Source organism: Acomys minous (genome assembly GCF_964271855.1).
Source record: "Acomys minous genome assembly, chromosome: 6".
In the NCBI taxonomy this organism is placed as follows: domain Eukaryota; kingdom Metazoa; phylum Chordata; class Mammalia; order Rodentia; family Muridae; genus Acomys; species Acomys minous.
In genome coordinates, this window is record NC_140487.1 from 69,304,708 (window position 1) to 69,327,639 (window position 22,932).

Sequence of the window (22,932 nt, forward strand, 5' to 3'; positions counted from 1 at the left end):
GCTGTGGTCCTAAAACTGCCTTTAGGACACTGACTATTTTAGGAACCAGTTTAAGGATGTCATTGTCGGGAGGATGTTTGTCTGTCAGAGGTTCCTACCCATCAAGTGTGGTGTTGTTTCTAGATCGTTCTCCCAGCAGGTGGCTGGGTGTAATCTGATGGCTCAGCATCTTCTTTGCAGACCGGGCACAGAACAAAGGTCACTCCCACTGCGAGGTTCATTGCTTTGGGTCTGACACCAATAAAGCAAACAAACACACAAACAAACAAAACAGCCAACCAAAAAAAAAAACTGTGTCCACAGGCCTTCCTTGGCTTGGTGATATTTTTGGAGTGATAGCAAAGTGTCCTGGTTTTATTTTATTTTGGTTTTTGGAGACACCGTCTTGGGTAACCCAGCTCTGCCTGAAAATCTGGATCCTCCTGATTCTACCTCCTGGCTGATGAGGTGACAGACGTGCCGCACCATGCCTGGCTGGCAGCTTGGCTTCATAGTTGTCTGTCTGTCTGTCTGCCTGCCTCCCTGCCTATCTGTCTATATGAATGTGCTCTTGACTTGGCTGGGGTTTTGTTTTTATCTCACGATTGTATTTCACCAGTTAAGAGATAAGGGATTTAAGAATGCCTCTTTTGTTTTGTTTGTTTGTTTTGCTTTGTTTGTTTTGTCGTTGTGTGTCCTACCCCCTACCCGCCCCCCACGGTTTTTCTGTGTAACTTTGGCTCTCCTGGAACTCAATCTGTAGGCCAGGCTGGCCTCAAACTCAAAGATCCACCTGCCTCTGCCTACTGAGAGCTGGGATTAAAGGTGTGAGCCACCACTGTCCAGCAAGAATGGCTTTTGTACTTGCTGTTTTGGAGACTTGGGTTGTGATGTCTCGCTTGATCTGGCCTTACGGTGTTCTACCTTCCTGTGCCTAGTGCTGGAATTAAAGGCATATGCCGTTCTACCCAGCTATATTTACTTAAAAATGGTGGTTGTTGTTTTGTATTTATTTAGGTTTTGTGAGACAAGGTTTCTATGTGTAACACCCCTGGCTGTCCTGGACACGCTTTGTAGACCAGGCTGGCCTCGAGCTCATAGAGATCTACCTGCCTCTGCTTCCCAAGTGCTGAGATTAAAGGCGTGCGCCTCCACTGGGATGGCTTTTGTTGTTGTTTTGGCATTTATGTTGTTTTATGTGTGTGAGTGTTTTGCCTGTGTGTGTGTGTGTGTATTTATACCATGTGCATGCAGCATGCAGTGCCCCTGGTGGTCATAGAGGGCATTGGATCTCAGCAACAAGAGTTTTGACTGGTTGTAAACCACAGTGTGGGGTAGTGGGAACTGAACTCAGGTCTCTGCAAGATGAGCAAGTGCTCCTAACCTCAGAGCCATCTCTCCTGCCCCAGATTTACTTTGTTAGGTTACATATTTCTTGGTTTGAAAATACAGCACAGAGCGAGAGGCATTCTATAAAGGAAGACAGTCTGGAGCAAAGCCCTAGGGGCCTCTTGTGCCCCTCACACCCACCCACAAGGCCTTGCAGGTCCTGCCCCCCATGCTCCTGTCTCTCACCCTTGCCATTCCTCCTGCTGGCTCTTCTGTAATTTTGAGGAAATAGCCCTTTAGATTAAGGGAAGACTTTTTTCCCTTGGGATCCTGTTTCACAGAATCTTAAAACTTACTTAGCACCATGGTAACGGGTGCCGTGTTTCAGACAGGCAGGATTAAAATCTGGTTCCGATCCTGGGAAAGAAATATTTGAGAAAGAAAGAAGAGAGCCTTAGCCTTTCTGGGTCTCTGGTGACCGCTTACCTCGTTAGCTTGTGTTGTTTGTTGTGCCTCTCCCTCTTGACAGGAGCACACCAGTGCAGCCTGGGAAGGAAACAAGCCGAAGTACCACTGTCAGCGTGCTGTCAGAAGCCCACTGAGGCAGGGCAGTGGGTCGGAGCTTCCCCGGGGTGCTGGAGCCTGGGGCTGTTTCTATAATTGAGAGTGTGGTGCTAGTGATGCCGCCATCAGTGTGTTATGTTATGATTGTGTGCGAGTCTCAACTCACTTTAAAGCGCTCACCTTCTTAGATGCTTCGGGGCTGCCATAGGCATTTCATTTCCTATTGCAAAAAGCTTCATTCGGTGCCATGTCCCCGTGTGTGTGTGTGTGTGTGTGTGTGTGTGTGTGTGTGTGTGTCGGGGAGAGGGGGAGAGAAGGAACTTAGGGCTTTGCACATGTTAGGCAAGTGTCCTCTTGTGTGGACACAGTGGCTTCCATGTAGCCCAGGCTAGACTTCAAACTAGTTTTTCTCTCTTGAGTGCTGAGATCACAGGTGCACTCCACTAAGCTCAGGTTGTTTCTAAAAATTCACATAAAGATACATTTTTTTTTTTTTCTGGGGCTGGAGAGATGGCTCAGAGATTAAGAGCACTACCTGGACTTCCAAAGGTCCTGAGTTCAATTCCCAGTAACCACATGGTGGCTCACAACTATCTATAATGAAATCTGGTGCCCTCTTCTGGTTTTAAGGTGTACTTGCAGGCAAAATACTGCATACTTAATACATAAATAAATCTTTTAAAAAATCAGTTTTCTGCTGCATGTCATGTGAGTGGAGGAGGAAGTTATTGATAACCAGCAGGAACCTCATTCTTGGTTGCCTTTAGCCTAGTGTTCCCTGTCACCGCTGCATGTGGCACACCCAGTGACTGGCTTTATGGTCCCTGACACACCATTTTCAGGCCCCCTCTTGCAACAAAAGCTCATAAAAAAAGACTGCAGTTTGTGTTTTGGCAAATTCACGCTTGAACATGTTTGCTGCCCTGCCAATTGGAAGGTGCTGACTGGACTGTCCTGCAGCCCTTGCATGCACCTCTGAGACCTACAGAGGTGACTAACCCACAGGGTACCGTGGGCTCTGTCACTGCAGTTCGTGTGGGCCACCTCTGTTCCACCTTCATCACTGAAGAGAATGCGGGGAGGTGAAAGTGGAACAGGAGCATTGGGCTCAGGGTGTCGGTGCTGTCCTTGCTGTGGCCCTGCCTAACCCCTCCTTTCCTCAGAAATGGACTGCCAAATGCCGCCCCCCCCAAGGGGCTCGGGCGGGGGTGTTGTCTGGTTCTGTGGCTCTGGGTGGTTTGGTGTTAACTATGTAGACCCCGTTGACCTTGAATTCCCAGTGGTCTGCTTGTATCTGCCTCCTGGACGATGGTGTCAAAAGTGTGTGCCACCACCCTGTCCTCCCTCCCCAGTGCTTCTTGATGGTCTCACGTATGCAAGTGTATGATCGTGAAGTAGTCAGAACTAAATCAACCTGAATTCTACAAGCTGGAGGTGCAAGGCGGTCTCCTGCGAGTTGCTAGGGCATTTATTTTGGTGCCTGATAAGGTCCTCTTCAAGAGCAAAAACTTCCCTCCCAACATTATGTTTTAATATATTAAGTATATATGTGTATATATATATGTGTATATATGCTATAGAATAGTGATGTCATCAATTTATTTACTATATAAGATACTAATCACAGTTACTTTTTTTTTAAGGTTTTTTTTTATTACATACTGTGTTCTGCCTGCATGTGTGCCTGCAGGCCAGAAGAGGGCACCAGATCACATTATAGATGGCTGTGAGCCACCATGTGGTTGCTGGGAATTGAACTCAGGACCTCTGGAAGAGCAGACAGTGCTCTTAACCTCCGAGCCATCTCTCCAGCCTCCACAGTTAATATTTTTGTTATGTGAGAACAATTAATATCTCTCACAGTGGTTAAGAATTATTTACATGTTATTTATTGTGTGCGTTTGTATGTGCACATACACACACATGTGCTTGCTACAACACATGTAGAAGGCAGAGGACACATTGCAGGGGTCAGTTCTCTCAGCATGTGGGTTCTGGGCCTGAAGCTCAGGCTGTGTGGCTTGGTAGCAGGTGTCTTTACCCTCTGAGCTATCCTGTCAGCCATTTCTTGGCTGTTTAAAAATAGACGATATATTATTTATGTATTCATCAGATAGACGATAGATTTTTTGAATGCATGGTGTTATTTGTATTATTGCCTTTTAAAAATAACATAGAAAGAGAAAGGCTTTCAATCCAAAGTCCTTCCGTGCCTTAAGGTACGCCTCCCACACATGTGTCGCTGTGTTTCTATTATGCCCCCCTCCCCCACCGTTGGTTGTTATTATCTAGGGGATTTTAAATTGTACAACATATGACATAATACGTATTATAAGTTAATGCACAATTTAAGAGCCCTTTCCAAACCAGGTGTGGTGGTGCATGCCTTTAATCCCAGCACTCGGGAGGCAGAGGCAGGTGGATCTCTGTGAGTTCAACGCCAGCCTGGTCTACAAAGAGAGTCTAGGACAGCCAGGGCTATTACACAGAGAAACCCTGTATAAAACAAACAAACAAAACAAATCAAAAAAAGCCCTTTTCCAGGTATTTTGAAGAGCTAGGTACTGGACAGTACAAGAGTTGGGAACTTTCTTTCATTTTCCTGCCTTTACCTTGCCGCTTGGCAGTGGAGCCTGAGGTCTGAGCATGCCTTGCCTTGAAAGCTGTAGCTCGGGCATGACCTAGCAAAGCTCTGTGAGCTCAGTGGAGAGGACCACAAGCACCCAGGCCTGGGCTGCAGTTGTCGCCTAGCTGGCTCTTTCCATATTCCTACCATCCTTCCTCCTCTGAGCTCTTTCCCCTCCTCCCTTCCTTCCGGTTTGTCTCGCGTGTGCCTGGTGACTGAGGAGGCCACAAGAGAGCAGCAGGTCACCTGGATCTGGAGTTAACAGCTGAGCGTGCTCCACCATGTGGGTGCTGGGAACCGAACCCAGGTCCTCTGCAGGAGCAGCCAGTGCTGTTATTACCTGCTAAGCTGTCTTCCAGCCCCCATGTTTCATTTTAAACTCTAATTTTACTGGGGCCATTTCTACTACATATAATATTCATTAAAGAAATTACTCATTACTAAAAATGAGGAAATGCGGAAAGTCAGTCATTATATAAGGTGCTGTCTCTGTTTATACTTTAAGTGCTTCTGTCTTGATTTGTCTGGTTTCTTTGTTTGTTTGTTTGTTTTTTGAAACAGGGCCTCGCTGTGTAGCCCTCGCTTGCCCGGAGCACACTATCTAATCCCACGCTGGCATTGAACTTACAGAAACTCACCTGCCTCTGCTTCCGAGTGTTGGCACTAAAGGTGTGCACTACAGTGCCTGGGTTGGCTGGTTTTTTTGGAATGTGCATACATTTCTTCATTTTCATAGGTCTGATAGCTTCTTTAAAAATATTGCAGTGAAACACACAGCACAAACCTGAGCCCGTTTACTCCTCAGTGCTCTCTTCAGAGTGGAACTGATTCCTTTTAAGGGTGAGGGGTTTTTGTTTTTGTTTTTGTTTTGTTTTGTTTTCTTCTCCTTGTGTTTCTTCAGCTTTTCCTTCTACATAAGAAGTTAAAAAAAAAAAAGCCTGAAGCATTCAACCAACACCTATAGATCAGACATATTTTTAAGCTACATGTATGTTACCCCGTGTGTGTAAGCTTTCTCATCACTATTCCTTAAGTGTTAAAATAATCATTAACACAGCACTGACATCGTGTTTTTAGTGGTTTATAGTTTAGGGGTGCTGTAAAGATTTCAGGGCCGTGTGCTTGAGTTGAATGCGTAGGCAGAAGAGACAGAGCCCTGTTGATGGACTTTGGTATGTGCAGTGTCCCGGAACCAGTCCCCGCCGGGGAAGCTGTCACAGGGTTACGGTCACAGCTAGTTGTTGGCATTGCCAGTGAGCGCCCAGAGCATGGGGATGCTCAAACGCTGCAGTCCGTATTTGTAGTGATAATTCTGTAAGTCGCTCACTGACTGGCTGAGCAGCTTCAGCCTCTATCCCTCTTCTTTCCTCTGTTTCTGACAGGCTCTCGTGTAGCCCAGGGTAACCCAGAACTTGCTTTGTAGCTGGGGATGATCTTTAACTCGTACCCCGCCTGTCCCCACCTTCCAAGTGCTGGAATTAGAGCCGTGCACCAGCATGCCCAGCTCAAATGTTTGCTGTTTGGTTTGATTTGTGGCTCTGGTCATCGAACCCAGTGCCTGATGCATGCTGTGGAAGCACTCCTCTCAAGGGAGCCTTCCTTTTTCCTTTATGAAGAATCTTAACTACGTGTAGAAAAAAACAGTTGCGTGATCTTTGGCACATAGTGTCATAGTGACTTTCTCACATCTTTCCTAAAGACATTTGTTATTGTATTAAGTGTATGTGTGTGTCTGTGTGTGCGTGCACGCTTATTCACAAGTGTACACCATGGCACGTATGGATGTCAAGAACAGCTTTTAGAAGTCAGTTGTCTCTGCCGTAAGGCCTGTGCACAAAGTACCTCTCTGCCTGCTGAGCCATCTTGCCAATCGCCACTTAAAGTTTTTTGTTTGCTTTGGTCAGAGACTAGACCCAAGATCCTTTAGGGGACGCTGCGGAATTCTGATTGCTTATTGCTGCGTCCCGCTGCTCCCCTGCTCATGTCCTCCCGTTCTCTTCCAGGCGCGCCCCCGCCCAGCTCAGGCATCGAGCAGCCATCCTCAGCCTCCATCTTCGAGCATGTGGACAGGATTTCCCGGAACACAGAGGCCAGCCGGCGGGTCCCCAGTAAGATCCAGCTTATTGCCATGCAGCCCATCCCGGCCCCCCCAGTGCAGCACCCCGTCCTGGCTGACCGAGTGGCAGAAACCAACAAAATCAACAAGGAGGTATTTGCTTTTGATGAAAGTGCATTAATAAAAAAGCTCATGCAGAGGCTGGTGGGTCGCTGTGAGTTTGAGGCCAGCCTGGTCTGCGAAGCAAGTCCAGGACAGCCAAGGCTACACAGAGAAACCTTGTCTCGAAAAATCAATCAATCAAATTTAAAAAATAAATAAAAAATTAAAAAGCTCATGTCCCAATTCAGTCTCAGAAAAATGAGTGAAAGACCCAGCATCAAACAGTTGTTAAAAGCATGCACCACTGCAGATGTGCCTAGTTCAGCACACTGTAAGCTAAGTGTGGTGACTGAGATCTGTGTCCCCAGCATCCTGGAGGCTGAGACAGAAGGGTCACTCCTAGGATCCATAACACGGGCTGCACTCTAAGACCGTGTCTCAGAATCAAAAAACAAAACAAGCAAGAAAACACACGTATGCATGTGTACACATAAACTTCACCTATGTCTTACTTTTTCAATGTTTTCTTTATTCTTTGAAAATTTGGTACACGCATACAATGTATTTATCCCCACCCCCACCCCCTCCCCAGACCCCCTAACCTATCTCCCTCTCAACTTCCTGCCATCTTACCATCATCGTCATTGTTAATAATAAACCCCATCTTCTGGCCATGGGCAGCCTAGCAGCAGCCACATCCTTACAGAAAAGCTGACTTTCTCTTCTCAGACACCATCAACTGCTAGTAGCTTCTGTGCCTGTGGGCTGACAGGCTGAGTAGATGCATTAAAGCAGCAACCCTGAGAGGGCTGCTCTCGGCCTCAGCTGCCCCTGCCTCTTGAACACTGGCTTTAGCCTGCAAATGGCCGGCCTTCCTTAAGCTAGTGCTCATTAGTAAGTGGCTGGCTGGCTCTCCGCCATTCCGTGTCACCTCTGTGGGTGCAGAGTTGGAGAAAGGAAGATGTGTCTGAAAGGGCTTTTCAGAGGGAGTGTCCCAGAGACCCCAGGAGACACTCTGAGGCATTGTTCTCACTCGCTGTCCACCGCCTGCACTTAGATCCAGTCAGCGCTGCGCCACAAGTCGGAGATAGAGCACCACCGCAACAAGATCCGCCTGCGTGCCAAGCGCCGGGGCCACTACGAGTTCCCCGTGGTGGATGACCTGTCTTCCAGTGACACCAAGGAGCGACACCGAGTGTACCGCAGGGCACAGATGCAGATTGACAAGATCCTGGACCCCGCAGCCAGTGTGCCCTCTGTGTTCATAGAACCCAGGAAGAGGTGGGCTGGGGCTGGGGACATGGTAGGTGGGTGGATGGGTGGACCAGACGTGGGGCAGGGCGATGCTGAGGCCCATGACAGAAATCCTGGCCCTATCTGGGTGACAGTCTGTGACAGTGAATTGAGGAGATTTCTGTAGCAGTAGGGTAGGGGCCGGAAGTGGAGCAGCAGGCTCCTGGGGAGGGGCTGGATTCCTATCCTCCATATCCCAGAGGTAGAAATCTGATAGCTTCCTCTGACTTACGTAACCACGCACCTACCTGTTCTTAGCTCTTCCCCGTCCCTTCCTCTTGCTCCGTCACTTCTTTGGTCTCCGTCGCCTGGAGATTCCCTGGATAGTGTGGCAGGCCTCCATGTTCGACGCCCCCATAGCCTCCTGCGGTCTTTGGTTCCACCTTCCTGTTTCCCGGCTCCTGCCCATCGTGGAGACGTGTTTTCTGTAAACACACTGGGGCTGGATAAATAGCTCAGTGGTTAAGAGCAGTAGCTGCTGTTCCAGGGGACCCAGGTTTGCCCCTCCGCCCCCGGGACCTCCATGATGACTCATATGTCCTCAGTCATGGAGATGTGGTGTTCTTCTCTGGGTACCAGGCATGCAGTTGACACACAGGTTCATGTAGACCAAACACCTGCGCTCTTAGAAATAAATAAAATATTTAGCTCGTCTTTCTGTGCCCAATCCTGTGCCCCTGGAGGAGGAGGGGCCTTCCGCTCGATTGTCGTTCTGTGCGTGGTGAGCCACACAGACAGAGCCTGTCTGTGGCTACCGTGGATGGCCCTCTTCATCTTCAGGCTCACCTGCAGCCAGTTCTGGCCCTCAGCCTGCTGGCCTAGCGCTTCCTCGCCTCTTCTCATGTCTCTCCTCAGATCTGTTCACCCATGTAGGCCATCTGTACGGTATTAACATCTCTCGTCTGCACCCGCCGCTTTCAGACCGACCACGTCACTAACTGACACCTTGAGTACAGAATGCTCCGTTGTTTGTCTGTGTGTTAGTTAGGTGGCTGTCACTTTGTCTGAATCCCCTGGAACTTTTCCTACGGCCACCAGCCCGTTGTAGCATTCAGAAAACATTCGGTGCTCAGTTGATAAGCCAGTGGCCTGCAGGTTTGCTTTCTGGAAGGATGATTTCTGTTTTTCCTGTCAGCTCACGTTTGAAACGGTCTCCTAAGCCACGCCGGAAACACCAGATCAATGGCTGTCCCGCCGATGCTGAGAAGGACAGGCTCATCACCACAGACAGCGATGGCACGTACAAGCGGCCCCCGGGTGTGCACAATTCCGCCTACATTGGATGCCCAGTGCGTAATACGGAACCCTTGGGAAACATGCTGGGGGCTCTGAGGAGGGTGCCTCAGAGGGAGATGCTGGGGGCTCTGAGGAGGGTGCCTCAGAGGGAGATGCTGGGGGCTCTGAGGAGGGTACCTCAGAGGGAGATGCTGGGGGCTCTGAGGAGGGTGCCTCAGAGGGAGATGCTGGGGGCTCTGAGGAGGGTACCTCAGAGGGAGATGCTGGGGGCTCTGAGGAGGATGCCTCAGAGGGAGATGCTGGGGGCTCTGAGGAGGGTGCCTCAGAGGGAGATGCTGGGGGCTCTGAGGAGGATGCCTCAGAGGGAGATGCTGGGGGCTCTGAGGAGGATGCCTCAGAGGGAGATGCTGGGGGCTCTGAGGAGGATGCCTCAGAGGGAGATGCTGGGGGCTCTGAGGAGGATGCCTCAGTGGGAGATGCTGGGGGCTCTGAGGAGGGTGCCTCAGAGGGAGATGCTGGGGGCTCTGAGGAGGGTACCCCAGAGGGAGATGCTGGGGGCTCTGAGGAGGATGCCTCAGAGGGAGATGCTGGGGGCTCTGAGGAGGATGCCTCAGAGGGAGATGCTGGGGGCTCTGAGGAGGATGCCTCAGTGGGAGATGCTGGGGGCTCTGAGGAGGGTGCCTCAGAGGGAGATGCTGGGGGCTCTGAGGAGGGTACCCCAGAGGGAGATGCTGGGGGCTCTGAGGAGGATGCCTCAGAGGGAGATGCTGGGGGCTCTGAGGAGGGAGCCTCAGAGGGAGATGCTGGGGGCTCTGAGGAGGGTGCCTCAGAGGGAGATGCTGGGGGCTCTGAGGAGGGAGCCTCAGTGGGAGATGCTGGGGGCTCTGAGGAGGGAGCCTCAGAGGGAGATACTGGGGGCTCTGAGGAGGGTACCCCAGAGGGAGATGCTGGGGGCTCTGAGGAGGGTACCCCAGAGGGAGATGCTGGGGGCTCTGAGGAGGGTGCCTCAGAGGGAGATGCTGGGGGCTCTGGGGAGGGAGCCTCAGAGGGAGATGCTGGGGGCTCTGGGGAGGGAGCCTCAGAGGGAGATGCTGGGGGCTCTGAGGAGGGTGCCTCAGAGGGAGATGCTGGGGGCTCTGAGGAGGGTACCCCAGAGGGAGATGCTGGGGGCTCTGAGGAGGGTACCCCAGAGGGAGATGCTGGGGGCTCTGAGGAGGGTACCCCAGAGGGAGATGCTGGGGGCTCTGAGGAGGGTGCCTCAGAGGGAGATGCTGGGGGCTCTGAGGAGGGTGCCTCAGAGGGAGATGCTGGGGGCTCTGAGGAGGGTGCCTCAGAGGGAGATGCTGGGGGCTCTGAGGAGGGTGCCTCAGAGGGAGATGCTGGGGGCTCTGAGGAGGGTGCCTCAGAGGGAGATGCTGGGGGCTCTGAGGAGGGTACCCCAGAGGGAGATGCTGGGGGCTCTGAGGAGGGTGCCTCAGAGGGAGATGCTGGGGGCTCTGAGGAGGGTGCCTCAGAGGGAGATGCTGGGGGCTCTGAGGAGGGTGCCTCAGAGGGAGATGCTGGGGGCTCTGAGGAGGGTGCCTCAGAGGGAGATGCTGGGGGCTCTGAGGAGGGAGCCTCAGTGGGAGATGCTGGGGGCTCTGAGGAGGGTACCTCAGAGGGAGATGCTGGGGGCTCTGAGGAGGGTGCCTCAGAGGGAGATGCTGGGGGCTCTGAGGAGGGTGCCTCAGAGGGAGATGCTGGGGGCTCTGAGGAGGGTGCCTCAGAGGGAGATGCTGGGGGCTCTGAGGAGGATGCCTCAGAGGGAGAGGAGTATGCACAGTAGTGGTTGCAGCCCGTGCAAACTGAATGCCAAGGTCACTGGGCCGTGCAGCACCCAGAGTAGATGGAGTTGGGCACCCTAGCTGCTGATACCTCCGGGAGTGTGTTCCTGCTCTCCTCTGCATGCTAACCCATCTCTGCTTTCGGAATGGGAGCTGCCTGAGGTGAAGTGGAAGACCGACAATGCCCAAGCTTTAACTCTCTGCTCAGATGGCTGTTCAGGTTTACTGGCTATTTCCTCTTTTGTCTGCATAGCCCCACGCTCTTGTTTCCCCGAGGAGCTAAGGAGAGGGAATCACTCAGTTCAGTCAACTCTATCCAGAATGCCAGAGACCACACTGCTTCAGATAGTGCATGTATTGGAATGTTTGGGCATCCTGATAGGAAAGTCTACTGTGTGAAATGCTCAGAATCCCCAGCTGAGTTTCTGACTTCAGATTAAGGATGTTCAAGGTGTGTGTGTGTGTGTGTGTGTGTGTGTGTGTGTGTGTGTGTGTGTGTATGATTTTCATGGGGGAAAAAAGAGCTTAATGGAAATCAAAGAATGAAAATCTTTCTTTTTTCGAATGAAAAAGGACATAGTATGGCTTGACGTGATGGAGACAGATACTGATACATTATGATATAGACACACAAGTTCCATTGAGGAAGAAAGAAACCCAGCTTCCCAAGGGACCACCAGCAAGAGACACAAAGATGCCCTGGGAAAGAGAGGGAGAGTCTGATGGCAACAACACAGCTCCCTGGCAGCAAGGGGAGCATTAAGGACTCAGCCCTACTGTGCCGAGCACACTCAGGAGCCACCTTTGTTTGAGTGACCTTAGCAGCAAGCATGCCCTCAGAGGAGGCACTGTGATAAGACACAGTTGCTCTGCAGTACTTCTATTTATTTTCTAAATGGCATGTAACTAACATTGAAAAACATGTTTATGCAAATGTGCCAGACATTGTACTGACATGGGCTGAAGTCTAATTTCATCAGGATCGTCTGGAAGAAACAGGTTCCTCTTTAGGAGCTTAATGTGCTCCAGGGCCTGACTGTGACCTTCATTCCCCACTCCTGAGGGTTCTTGTGAGCTGTCGCTGCTAATTACAGATGCCACTGGGGAGCAGAGGAATCAAGTAGTCTCTCTTTCTTTCTCTGTATGCAGTGTTCTCTGAGCATGGGCGGACACACACACACACACACACACACACACACACACACACCCCACTTTCTGTGCCCTGCCTCTTTTGGAAGTGTGTGCCCAAGCACCGGTGGTGTTGCCTCAGTCTGTGAAAACTGTCCCTGTCGGTCTTCAATACAGTCCCCTGGTGCTTTTGTGGAACTAGTAACAGAAGCAGCAGCAACATTCCTTTCCCTACCCGGACAACCTTCCTAACCAGCCTGGGCTCGTCCTCTCAAAGGAGCCTGCAGGAGGCGCTTCTTTTCCAGCCCTTGACACACGTCCTCCTGTTGAATTTTGTGCAGGGAGTTTGGTTTTCCTCAGATTATTCATTCATTGTCATTGATGGCCGCATACCAGGCTTCCCTTCCCTCCTGGTGTCCTGGGTTCTCCTTTCGTGTTTATTTTAATCTGGGGGAACAAAATCTTGCTATGTTGCCCAGGCTAGCCTCCTCAAACTCCTAGCTCAGCAATTCTCCCCCCTCAGCCTTCTGAGTGCTGGGACGGCAAGATGCCGTTGCTCCCGGCTTGGCTCTCCATTTGTTTTCTCCATTTTTGTCTTTCACAGGAAGTGCAGGGGTCCTCGGGGATGGCAGGAGCCGTCCTGGAACCTCCTTGGACTTTATCTCCAGGGATGGATGCCTTTCCAAAGGTTCCCTCCCCAGATGTGTTTAACTTTGGACTTTCCCTGAAATTCTGTGACACGTGCTTCAAAAACAATGCCTTTCTCAGAGTCCACCTTTTCCTAGCTAGGTTTTTACACTTAAGACCACAGCGTGTACTACATAGTTTTCAAGTATCTATCTGAAGTTTTCTACTTTTCCACTCAATAACTTCTCCTTCAGGGCTGTTCTCCAAAGTCCTCAACACCTTTTACCCAGTCACCTCTCTAGTAGAGGCCTGGAAGACTCTCTGCCCCTCCCACCCCCGGGCCACATCCAGCCCGCTGCTGCTGTTTTGGTCAACACTGGCCTTTTTGTATGACAGCCTCACCCTTTTCTTGCATGCTGTCTTTGGCAGACTTTTATGACTTGCAGAACCTAAAATATTTATTGTCTGGCACCTGACAGTTTTTGTTGGCTCCGGACCTGCCGGTGCCCATCCGCAGTCCCAGCTGCTTGGGAGGCGGCCGCCTGGCACTTGCTCGAGCCCAGGAGTTTGGCCGCGAACAGAGGCCTGTCTCCTTAAAACAACACCAGCAACAAAACGCTGCAAGTCTGCTGACTCCCTCATGTTATTAGGTGTCCAGAGGAATTGCTAGTCATGATTATGCTAGGGCAGCAGGATGTGAGGTCACTCTTTTAAGAGCCCACTAAGGACTGCAAAACAGCCAGTGCAAGGCAGGAGCAGCGGCGTCTAGAAGAGCGCCAAGCGTACGTCTGAAGAGTGACAGGAACGGGCCTCTGCTGCCAGCCGCTGTCCTCTGGGCATGATGAGACTGAGGCCATTTTGAGATCAGAGCAGCTGTTTTTATCCCTGGCAGACAGGAGGGGCTCATGAGGAGGTCCTGGAAACTCAAGGCCCCTCCCTAAGGATTAGTCATTGCCAGGAGGCAAATTTTCTTGATAAGTGTAGCTGTCTTGTCAGTTGCCCATGCCCCTTTCAGCCTCACTTCTGTAAGAAATCCCAGTTAAATTCGCTGGCTCACCAAGCTGCGCTGGAGTAGGATTGGGGTTGTGGTGACCTCTCTGCGGTGAGTTGGTGTTTGTTCATGTCTGAGTGAAACAGCCCTGAGTCAGAAAGGGCTGAGCGGGACCAGAATTCGAGAGAGGAGAATTTAAATTCCAACCCAGGCTTCCTCAGGGAATCTTGCCGTCATGGGCCTCAGGTTTGTTCACTTGCTGAGTTCTGACTCCTCCGTGTGAAGTGCTGTGCCAGATGGCAGGATGTGGGGAAGCAAACCTCAACTTTCGAGTTCTGAGGAGGCAGCAGGGTGACAGAGAAGCCCTGACATCGTGCCTCTCCTAGGTTTTCTGGTAGGATCCCCATGCCAGTGGGAACCCAGAGAACCAGCCTTGCCAGCCCCAGAGCCTGTCTGTCCTGCTCCGAAAGTTAGACTGTCTCCGTCTCTCCTTCTTTAAAGTATGGCCACTGAGGATGAGAAGGGAAGGGCTCTGCGTGTGTGTGTGTGTGTGTGTGTGTGTGTGTGTGTGTGTGTGTGTTTGCGTGCGTATGTGCAGAGGCAGGTGGATCTCTGTGAGTTCATGGCCAGCAAGGTCTGCATAGGAAGTTCCAGGCCACTCAGGGAGAGAGATCCTGTCTCAGTAAATAAAATGAAAGATTGGGGGGAAAAAAAAACACAAAACGCCACCTTGTTTCTCTGGTTCTTGCCTCTTAAATAGTGGGGACAGGACATTAAACTTCCTTACTCAGATAACTTTATTTTAGAGACATAATTTCTGGGTACTTGTCACTCGTAAGCAGTTTTTAAACAGGTATTTGAACTACACACACACACACACACACACACACACACACACACACACACAGTGTTGTCTTATTGTTAAGAGTCTGAGCCAGATGTGGTGGTATATGCCTTTAATCTCAGCACTCGGGAGGCAGAGGAAGGTGGATCACTGTGAGTTCAAGGACAGCCTGGTCTACAAAGTGAGTCCAGGACAGCCAAGGCTACACAGAGACCCTGTCTCCAAAAACTGAAAAAAAAAAAAAAAAAGAGTCTGCTCTGCCTTTTGGTTTTTACATCCTTGGAAAGTTGACTGGACTTGTGTCCTGTATGAACTTTGAAGTCTGATTTGTGGCTGCTTAGGCCGCTCTCAGTGAAGATGTCCACTCCCAGCTCTGAAATCTGCTTCACAATGGAGTTTTATAGAAAAGAAGTTGTTGAATATTCTCATCTGGTTTTTCTCCAACTGAAGTCTTTATCTCTCCCACAAAATGTGATACATATTATGTAGATGATTTTTAATTTTTATCGGGCTGGAGAGATGGCTCAGAGGTTAAGAGCACTGTCTGCTCTTCCAAAGGTCCTGAGTTCAATTCCCAGCAACCACGTGGTGGCTCACAACCACCTATAATGAGATCTGGTGCCCTCTTCTGGCCTGCGGCAGAATACTGTATAAATAATAAATAACTATTTCAATTTTTATGGCAAACCCTTTCCCACGTGGTAGGGCCATTGGTAAAATCCACTCTGACCCAGAATTTTGTTCCGTGCTCTGGCCCTACCTCGCCCTGAAGCACTCTGTCATCCTCCTTGCCTCACACAGTCTGATCCCGACCTCCCGGCTGACATGCAGACCACCTCCTCCGCTGAGCTCAGCAGGTATCCCGGCCTGCCCTTCTCCGCCTCTCAGTACATCCCACCTCAGCCGTCCATCGAGGAGGCCCGCCAGACCATGCACTCGCTCCTGGATGACGCCTTCGCCCTTGTGGCTCCCAGCAGCCAGCCTGCCAATGCTATGGGAGCAGGCCCTGGGGTGCCGGCCAGCCTGCCTGTGAACAGCACCCCTTCCAGGGAGGAAAGGCGAGCCACGCAGTGGGGGTCTTTCTACAGTCCAGCCCAGACGGCCAACAACCCCTGCAGTGTAAGTACTGGCCTCCTGGCATTTTCTGCTGGGCAAGATGCTTGAATTTCATTACCTACCTGTGTCACTTGAGGGCTTCCTGCAAAACGTTGGCTGCGTTTTATGAGATTTAAAGCTTGCCTGGGTAGGTCTCAGCTTTTACCGTCTGCTGCAATGAATGCTTTCGGTGTTGGAAGCAACCTTTCATGCCGCCCTGATGTTTGCGGAGGCGGTGTTCCAGGAAACATCTTCTCAGCTCCCTCCTCACAGGGTCACGAAGGGGAGATGGGTTGTCAGGCCGTGTTCCCATTGACTTCTGTGAAGGGGTCAGCTTAGAAACAGCTCCGGTTGTTGAACTCGTAATGGACCAGCTGGTCCTGTAAATGCTCCCAAGGCACAGACAAGGTCCACCATTCGCAGATACCAGCCTCCCGTCCTGGGAGCTGACACTTAGTCCTTCATCTCTCTTTGTTGTTATTTATCCTTATTATACTTAGTCTCTTTTTCAGGTTCTTCTTTATATGTGAGTGTGGGCGTGCATGTGTGGATAGGGGTGCGGGGCTGGGGCTTGCTCACATGTGGATGCATGCAGAGGCCAGCAGTCAGTCTTGGGTACTGCCCCTCAGGGGCTGTCCATTTTGTTGGGGTGGGTGAGCCTTTCTCTAAAGCTTATCAACCTTCTTTATCACTAACTTTTGTTAGCATAGGAGGTAGTGGACTCCAAGTGGTACCACCCTGCCCACTCTGCACGGCTTGTTATTACCAAAGTGACGTTTTAACTGTGATCTAAAATAGGCAAGTAACTGATTGCAAGGTTGAAAAAAAGTAATTTAAAAGGAAGGATCTCATGTAGCCCAGGATGGCCTGGAACATGCCATGTTGCACAGATGGCCTTGAACGTCTGACTCACTGCCTGTGTCTCTCAGATGCTGGGGGTTCCAGGTCTCGGCTACCAGCCCAGCCTTACAAGGGGTTTCTGGGGAAGTGCCGGGGATCAGACCTATGCTAGGCAAGCACTCTTTTTTTATTTTTTATATTTTGGTTTTTCGAGACAGGGTTTCTCTGTGTAGCCTTAGCTGTCCTGGACTCACTTTGTAGACCAGGCTGGCCTCAAACTCACAGCGATCCACCTGCCTCTACCTCCCGAGTGCTGGGATTACAGGCGTGCGCCACCATAGGCAAGCACTCTTGCAACTAAGCTACCTCCCCAGCCTAAGGTGGGGGAGAACGTTTTGGACAAAGGGATGAAATGCAATAATTTTAGGAAGAGAAAAAAAAAAACCTAACAAAACAATTGTTATGATTAAGGAATACAGAAGTGGGGCTGGAGAGATAACTCAGAGGATAAGAGCACTGGCTGCTCTTCCAAAGGTCCTGAGTTCAATTCCCAGCAACCACATGGTGGTTCACAACCATCTATACTGAGATCTGGTGCCCTTTTCTGGTGTGCAGGCACACATGCAGACAAAACACTGTATACTTAATAAATGAATCTTAAAAACAAAACAAAACAGTTTTTGCTGGGCATTGTGGCATGTGCGTTTAATCTCAGCACTTGGGAGGCAGAGGCAGGTGGGTTTCTCTGAGTTTCAGGCAAGCCTGGTCTACATAGTGAGTTCCAGAACAGCTAAGGCTATCTAGAAGAGACCCTGTCTCAAAAATAAAGCAAATCAAACAAAAAACAGTTCTTGCTGGGTGTGGCAGCATATTTTAGGGATAGCCTGGTCTATATAGCAAGCTAGCAAAGGCAATATAATGAAACATTTCTCAGTAACAATAACAGTAATATTTCTGTAAGTTGACTGTAAAGGCCTAAGTTTGTATGTTTGACGTTGTCTTTATGCTTTTTTGAAACAGGGTTTCTCTGTGTAGCCCTGGTTATCCTGGAGCTCGCTGTGTAGACCAACCAGGCTGGTCTCGAACTCACAATGATCTTCCTGCCACTCCCTCCTGAGTGCTGGGATTACAGACTTGTGCCACCATGACTGGCTTGATAGTGTCTTTTTCTAATAAGTATTAAATGTTGGTCTTTGTGTTCTTTTGAATTTTTCCTAGAGATATGAAGACTATGGGATGACTCCGCCGTCAGGGCCATTGCCAAGGTAAGGCATCTTAATTTCATTTTAATGTTCAGGTATATATTTTTAAGGGAAAGGATTATAGATTTTAATCTATATCTATAATCTAGACAAGTAGACTTTTGCTTGGGATGCTGTAGGCACCATTGTTACTAATGCTACAGACTTTTTTTTTTTTTGACTGTTTGAGCCTGCCTCCTAAACCAGATTTCACTTTCTCTAGAATTAAAAAAAAAAAAAAAAAAAAAAAAAAAAAAAAAGCTTACTGCACAAGTATTAGGATTTGGGCAGGCAAGATGGCTCAGTGGATAAAGGTGCTTGCCACAAAACCTGATTTACCTGAGTTCAGTCCCTGGGATTCACACAATAGAAGGAAGAAAACTGACTCCAGCAAGCTGCTGCCCTCTGATCTCCTCATGTGTGCCATGGCTCATATGTTCACACTTAGACACACACACACATACCACAAACCCACATACATGCACGCATGCACATACACCAACACACACGCACACACACATTCCACAGAACTTTACTATGGTATCACACAGTGTGAAGGGATGATCCGAGCATTTCTCAGAAAGATTGTTAGCATCCCACCTCTGAGAACACACTCTGCAGGGGCAGAGTCTCCTAAAGTAACACACGTCAGCTGACTGAATAGAAAATGCACGTAACACTGCTGTTTCGAGGGTGTAATCTTTTACTTTTTAAAAGCTAATTTATTTACTTTTTAAAAAATGTGACTGGTGTTTGGCCTGTATGTATGTCTAAGTGAGGTCCCCTGGAGCTGGAGTTACAGACAGGTGTGAGTAGCCATGTGGGTACTGGGAATTGAACCCAGGTCCTCTGGATGAGCAGCCAGTGCTCTTAACCACTGAGCCAACTCAGCAGTCCCAATCTATCTTCCTTCCTTCCTTCCTTCCTTTCTTTCTTTCTTTCTTTCTTTCTTTCTTTCTTTCTTTCTTTTTTTTGAGACAGGATTTCTCTGTGTAGTCTTGACTGTCCAGGACTTGCTTTGTAGACTAGGCTGGCCTCAAACTCCCAGCAATCCACTTGCCTCTGCCTCCCGAGTGCTGGGATTAAAGGCCTGTGCCACCACGCTCTGCTAATGTTCATTTTAACTTAACAATAAAATTAATATTGATAGGTAGAGTCCACATAAACAAAAGGTCTTAGGAGCCCTCAATAATGCTTCCTTGTAAGTTTAAAGGGGTTCACTACTTAAAAGGTTTGAGAATAAATACCTCCTTAGACTTGTTTTCAGTCTTGCTAGACAAAGTGAAATAGGCTGTGGAGTTTTTCCTTTGAAAACAAAAATCCAAAAGCAAACATCAGACAACTTACGTCCGGGTTGCATTTTTGTGGGGTGCACCGTGGGCAGCCAGACTGAAAAGTGAGGCTCTAGTCACATGCCTCCCCTCTCCTCCCCTTCCCTTCCCTTCCCCTCCCCTTCCCCCTTGCCTTTCTTCTTATGGCAGTCTGTCAGACTTAGCACTGAGGTAGGGCCCTGAATAAACAGGGAAGTTGTAGTACGTAAAGAGCCGGAGAGCGTCCTGTATTCCAGGAGAGAAGATAGATATTTACATGAAGCTGTCTTGTCCCCAGAGCCAGGGTAAGGGGTTTTCATGCATGCTGTGCTCTCCCAGCAGACCTAGCTTTGGCCCAGGGTTGCTGCCGGCTTCAGAGTTGGTCCCCCCTGACCCCCCACAGCCACCGTCATCAGCTGATGCTCCATTTGCTGCCCGAGGGGTCTACTCGGAAGAGATACCATCAGTGGCCCGGCCTCGGCCTGTTGGGGGTACTACAGGTGGGTACGGTGGCTGAGCTTGCATTTCTGCATGGTGGGACACTTGGTTTAGGGGTCAGGGAGTTGGGTCAACAGGTAAAGCACTTTATTCGGCAAAGGAAGAAGAAAGGGAAAATTTCCTTGCTAAGTACCCAGGGAGTAGACAGTGCAGCTACTTTGAAAATTATTAATTCATTAATTAATTTTGGTTTTTCGATATAAGGTTTCACTGTATGGCCCTGGCAGATCCGCCTGTCTTGGCCTCTCAAGTGCTGGGGTTACAGCCTATACCTTCTGTTCCTTGAAGTAGCCCTCTGAGGTGACTGGGGACAGAGGGACAGATGTCCGGCAGGGGCAGGAACCAGCCTCCGCAGGACACATGGCTTGTCAGCGGCTGGGCATCTGCCAGGCCCTGAGTCGGTCAGCTGGAAGCCCGTTCTGTTTTGCTAAAGGATCAAAGGAGGATTCAAAGTCAGGCCCACATTCTGATTTCAGCCACCATGTGGTTTAACACAAAGGTATGCTTTAATCCCTTGCTGGGCTGCTGTCTGTAACCCTAAAGAGAGGAGCTGAGCTGTGTCTGTGGCAGAAGCAGCTGCCCATGTTGATAGAGGATTTTCATGCTACCGAGTCTGTGCGGTTGCAGATGGGGGCTTGTGTGGAGCTTGTCGCCTTGGCTGAGGCTCAGACTTTGCCCCCTGCCCATCAGTCACTTCTGTGTGTCCAAATATGACCACTGAAGGGTTCCCTCTAAAATGTAGTCTAGTAGCTGAGAATGACTGGACCACAAGGGGAACGCGCTGAAATGGAGAAGCCACATAACCCAAGGACCCTCAGCTTCTGTACCACGAGTAAATCTGATGATTTTGGCAGTGTTTAGAACTATGTACTGTATTTCACATTGCTCAGGGATTGAGTTTAAGGAGTCTGGGTGTAGCTCACTACTTGCCTAACAGATACAAGATCCTGGGCTCAGTCCTCAGCACACCAAAAAATAAAATAAAGGGCCTTTCTTTTCTTCCTTGATTTCAGTGTAGAGGCATGTCCATGTGCCAAACTCTGTCAGGAGAAAAAGACATAAACACTTGGCTTTTGGAGCCACATGCAGTCTAGGGGTGGGGAATTAGTCCCAGAAAGCCACTGGCTTTGCCTTCCCTACCTCTTGCCTGTAAGGTGGTGGGTGGGGTTACTTGTGCTCTGGTTGTTATGGAAACTTGGAGTGTTTCGAACATTCTGAGTTTAACTAATTTTATTATCTGCTTTTTAAGAAAAAAGCACATCATATATTTAGGTCCTTGTGAATATCAGTGCCACAAGCAAGAAGGTGCTAGGCCCCAGCATCTTTACAGCCTGGAAACGTTCTGCCCCTTTCAAGGCTCCTCTGTGACCCCCCTCATCCTCAGACATCTGACGTTGGTGAGCCTGGCATCTGCATCGTGCCACGGGCCCTCCCACCCACTCTCTTAGGAAAGTCCACTTCTGGAGATGCTGGACATCGGCCGGGCACTGAGTTTGAAAAGCACCCATTTTCCTTGTGCTCCAAGGAGCCCGTGGTCAGAGCTGAAGGGGTCAACCTTAGATGCTAACCACCTCGCTACTGTGTGTTCCTTCCAGGCTCCCAGATCCAGCACCTGACACAGGTGGGACTTGCCAGCAGAATCGGGGCCCAGCCAGTGGAAATTCCTCCCGGCAGAGGCAGCCAGTATGGGGGACCAGGCTGGCCTGTGTACGGGGAGGAGGAGGCAGGGCGCAGAGAAGCTGTGAGTATCTGGGCCTTGGGCCGTCAGCTAGAACTAGGACACAGTCACTGTGTGTGGCACCCCTTTACAAAGCTGTGCTAAGAGGGCTCCCAGCCTTACTCCTCTTGCCTTGGCTTGGTCGTACTTGCAGTTTGGTAAACTCCCTTCCACTTTTGGCACGCCTGTGATTCTCCTGGAGGCAGGCTTCAAGTCTGGATAAAACCCACCCTGCCTCTTTGGTGTGGCCGCTGTAGCTGTGTACGACCTTACCTTTACTGTATTGCTGTGGCCACTGGATTGATGGTGACACTCCTACCTTTACTACCACCTGCGGATGGTTTAGTAATAAGTACGTGGCTTGGGCCATCTCAAGGCATCTGCCATCTTTTGGGTTTCTAGCCACTCAGCACGAGCACTATTAATCTCTGCAAGGGCTTTTCTTACTTCCTCAAGATTTTATGGGGCCGGAGAGAGCATTCAGTGGTTAAAGAGCACTTGATGTTCAGTCACGAGGACCGGAGTTTGGACCTTAGAACCCAGGGGCTCTCAAATACCAGCACCTCCAGTTCCAGTATATCTGATGTTCTGCACTGGCCTTGGTCTCGTGCACACACACACACACACACACACACACACACACACACACACACACACACACACGCACAAACATAAATAAAAGAAAATAACTGTTTTTGTTTTGTATTTTAAATAATTTTCTATCTCAGGTCATGAGCTAACTGGTTTTGAGACCGTGAAGCGAAAGATGCGTTTGTTTTAGTCTCGTTGCTGTGTGCCAACTTTCATTTCAGTTTGTTACCCTCTCGGTGCCCACACGTGGGCCACGCTCCAACTTCACACGGTTGGAAGCTATCACTCAGTGAGAGGGATGTAACTCTGAGAGTGTGATTGCTTGTATGTAGACTTACCATCTCAGGGGTCTGCTTAAAGTGTAATAGCAATGTTGTGTCGCTGATGTTCCCAGCTTCATTTTGTGACGGGTTGTGGGCATTCTGCTCAACCCAGCGACAGTCATTTGAGAGAGTTTCTTCCTCAGCATGTGTGGACGTGAAAGGTAGAAGCAGCCGGGGCCAGGGGGCCCACGCTTGCCTCACACTTAGACCTGTACACTGATTTAGAAATTGACCTGTAATGTGGTGCACTGACCTGTGATTTAGCTTACTGAACTGCACTGACCTGAGACCCTTTTTTTGTACTACAAAAAAAGAAAAAAATATATATATATATACTGAAAAATGCCAACATTCTTGCCAACATAATGCCAAATCAATCCATAGTCTGCCAATTTCAGAACTGATGTCTTCTAGTAAAAATAACCTACTTTCTTTAAAAAAACAAAAAAACAAAAAAAAAACAAAGCCCTAAAAAGTATATGATGGGTAAGATGAGGCTGGGTGACAAGGCTGAGGCTGTGTTTCGAGGCTGGGTGTCGAGGCTGGGTGACGAGGCTGAGGCTGTGTTTCGAGGCTGGGTGTCGAGGCTGAGGCTGTGTTTCGAGGCTGGGTGTCGAGGCTGGGTGACGAGGCTGAGGCTGGGTGTCGAGGCTGAGGCTGGGTGTCGAGGCTGAGTGTTAAGGCTGAGGCTGGGTGTCGAGGCTGAGTGTTAAGGCTGG

At 49.7% G+C, this 22,932-nt stretch overlaps 1 protein-coding gene across 4 annotated transcripts in view; it reads left to right on the forward strand.

Annotated features, from left to right (window-relative positions):
- The window catches only part of KIAA1549, a 124,975-nt gene that overhangs the window by 98,569 nt on the left and 3,474 nt on the right, over positions 1–22,932 (forward strand). For 3 of the 4 annotated variants that reach the window (XM_084787608.1, XM_084787610.1, XM_084787611.1), the window contains 7 exons: positions 6,502–6,707; positions 7,714–7,937; positions 9,085–9,238; positions 15,400–15,717; positions 17,752–17,798; positions 19,424–19,584; positions 21,178–21,323. In XM_084787608.1, coding sequence (XP_084643734.1) covers positions 6,502–6,707; positions 7,714–7,937; positions 9,085–9,238; positions 15,400–15,717; positions 17,752–17,798; positions 19,424–19,584; positions 21,178–21,323 — 1,256 coding nt within the window. The remainder of the gene's footprint in view (positions 1–6,501; positions 6,708–7,713; positions 7,938–9,084; positions 9,239–15,399; positions 15,718–17,751; positions 17,799–19,423; positions 19,585–21,177; positions 21,324–22,932) is intronic. The other variant, XM_084787609.1, reaches the window with a different exon arrangement.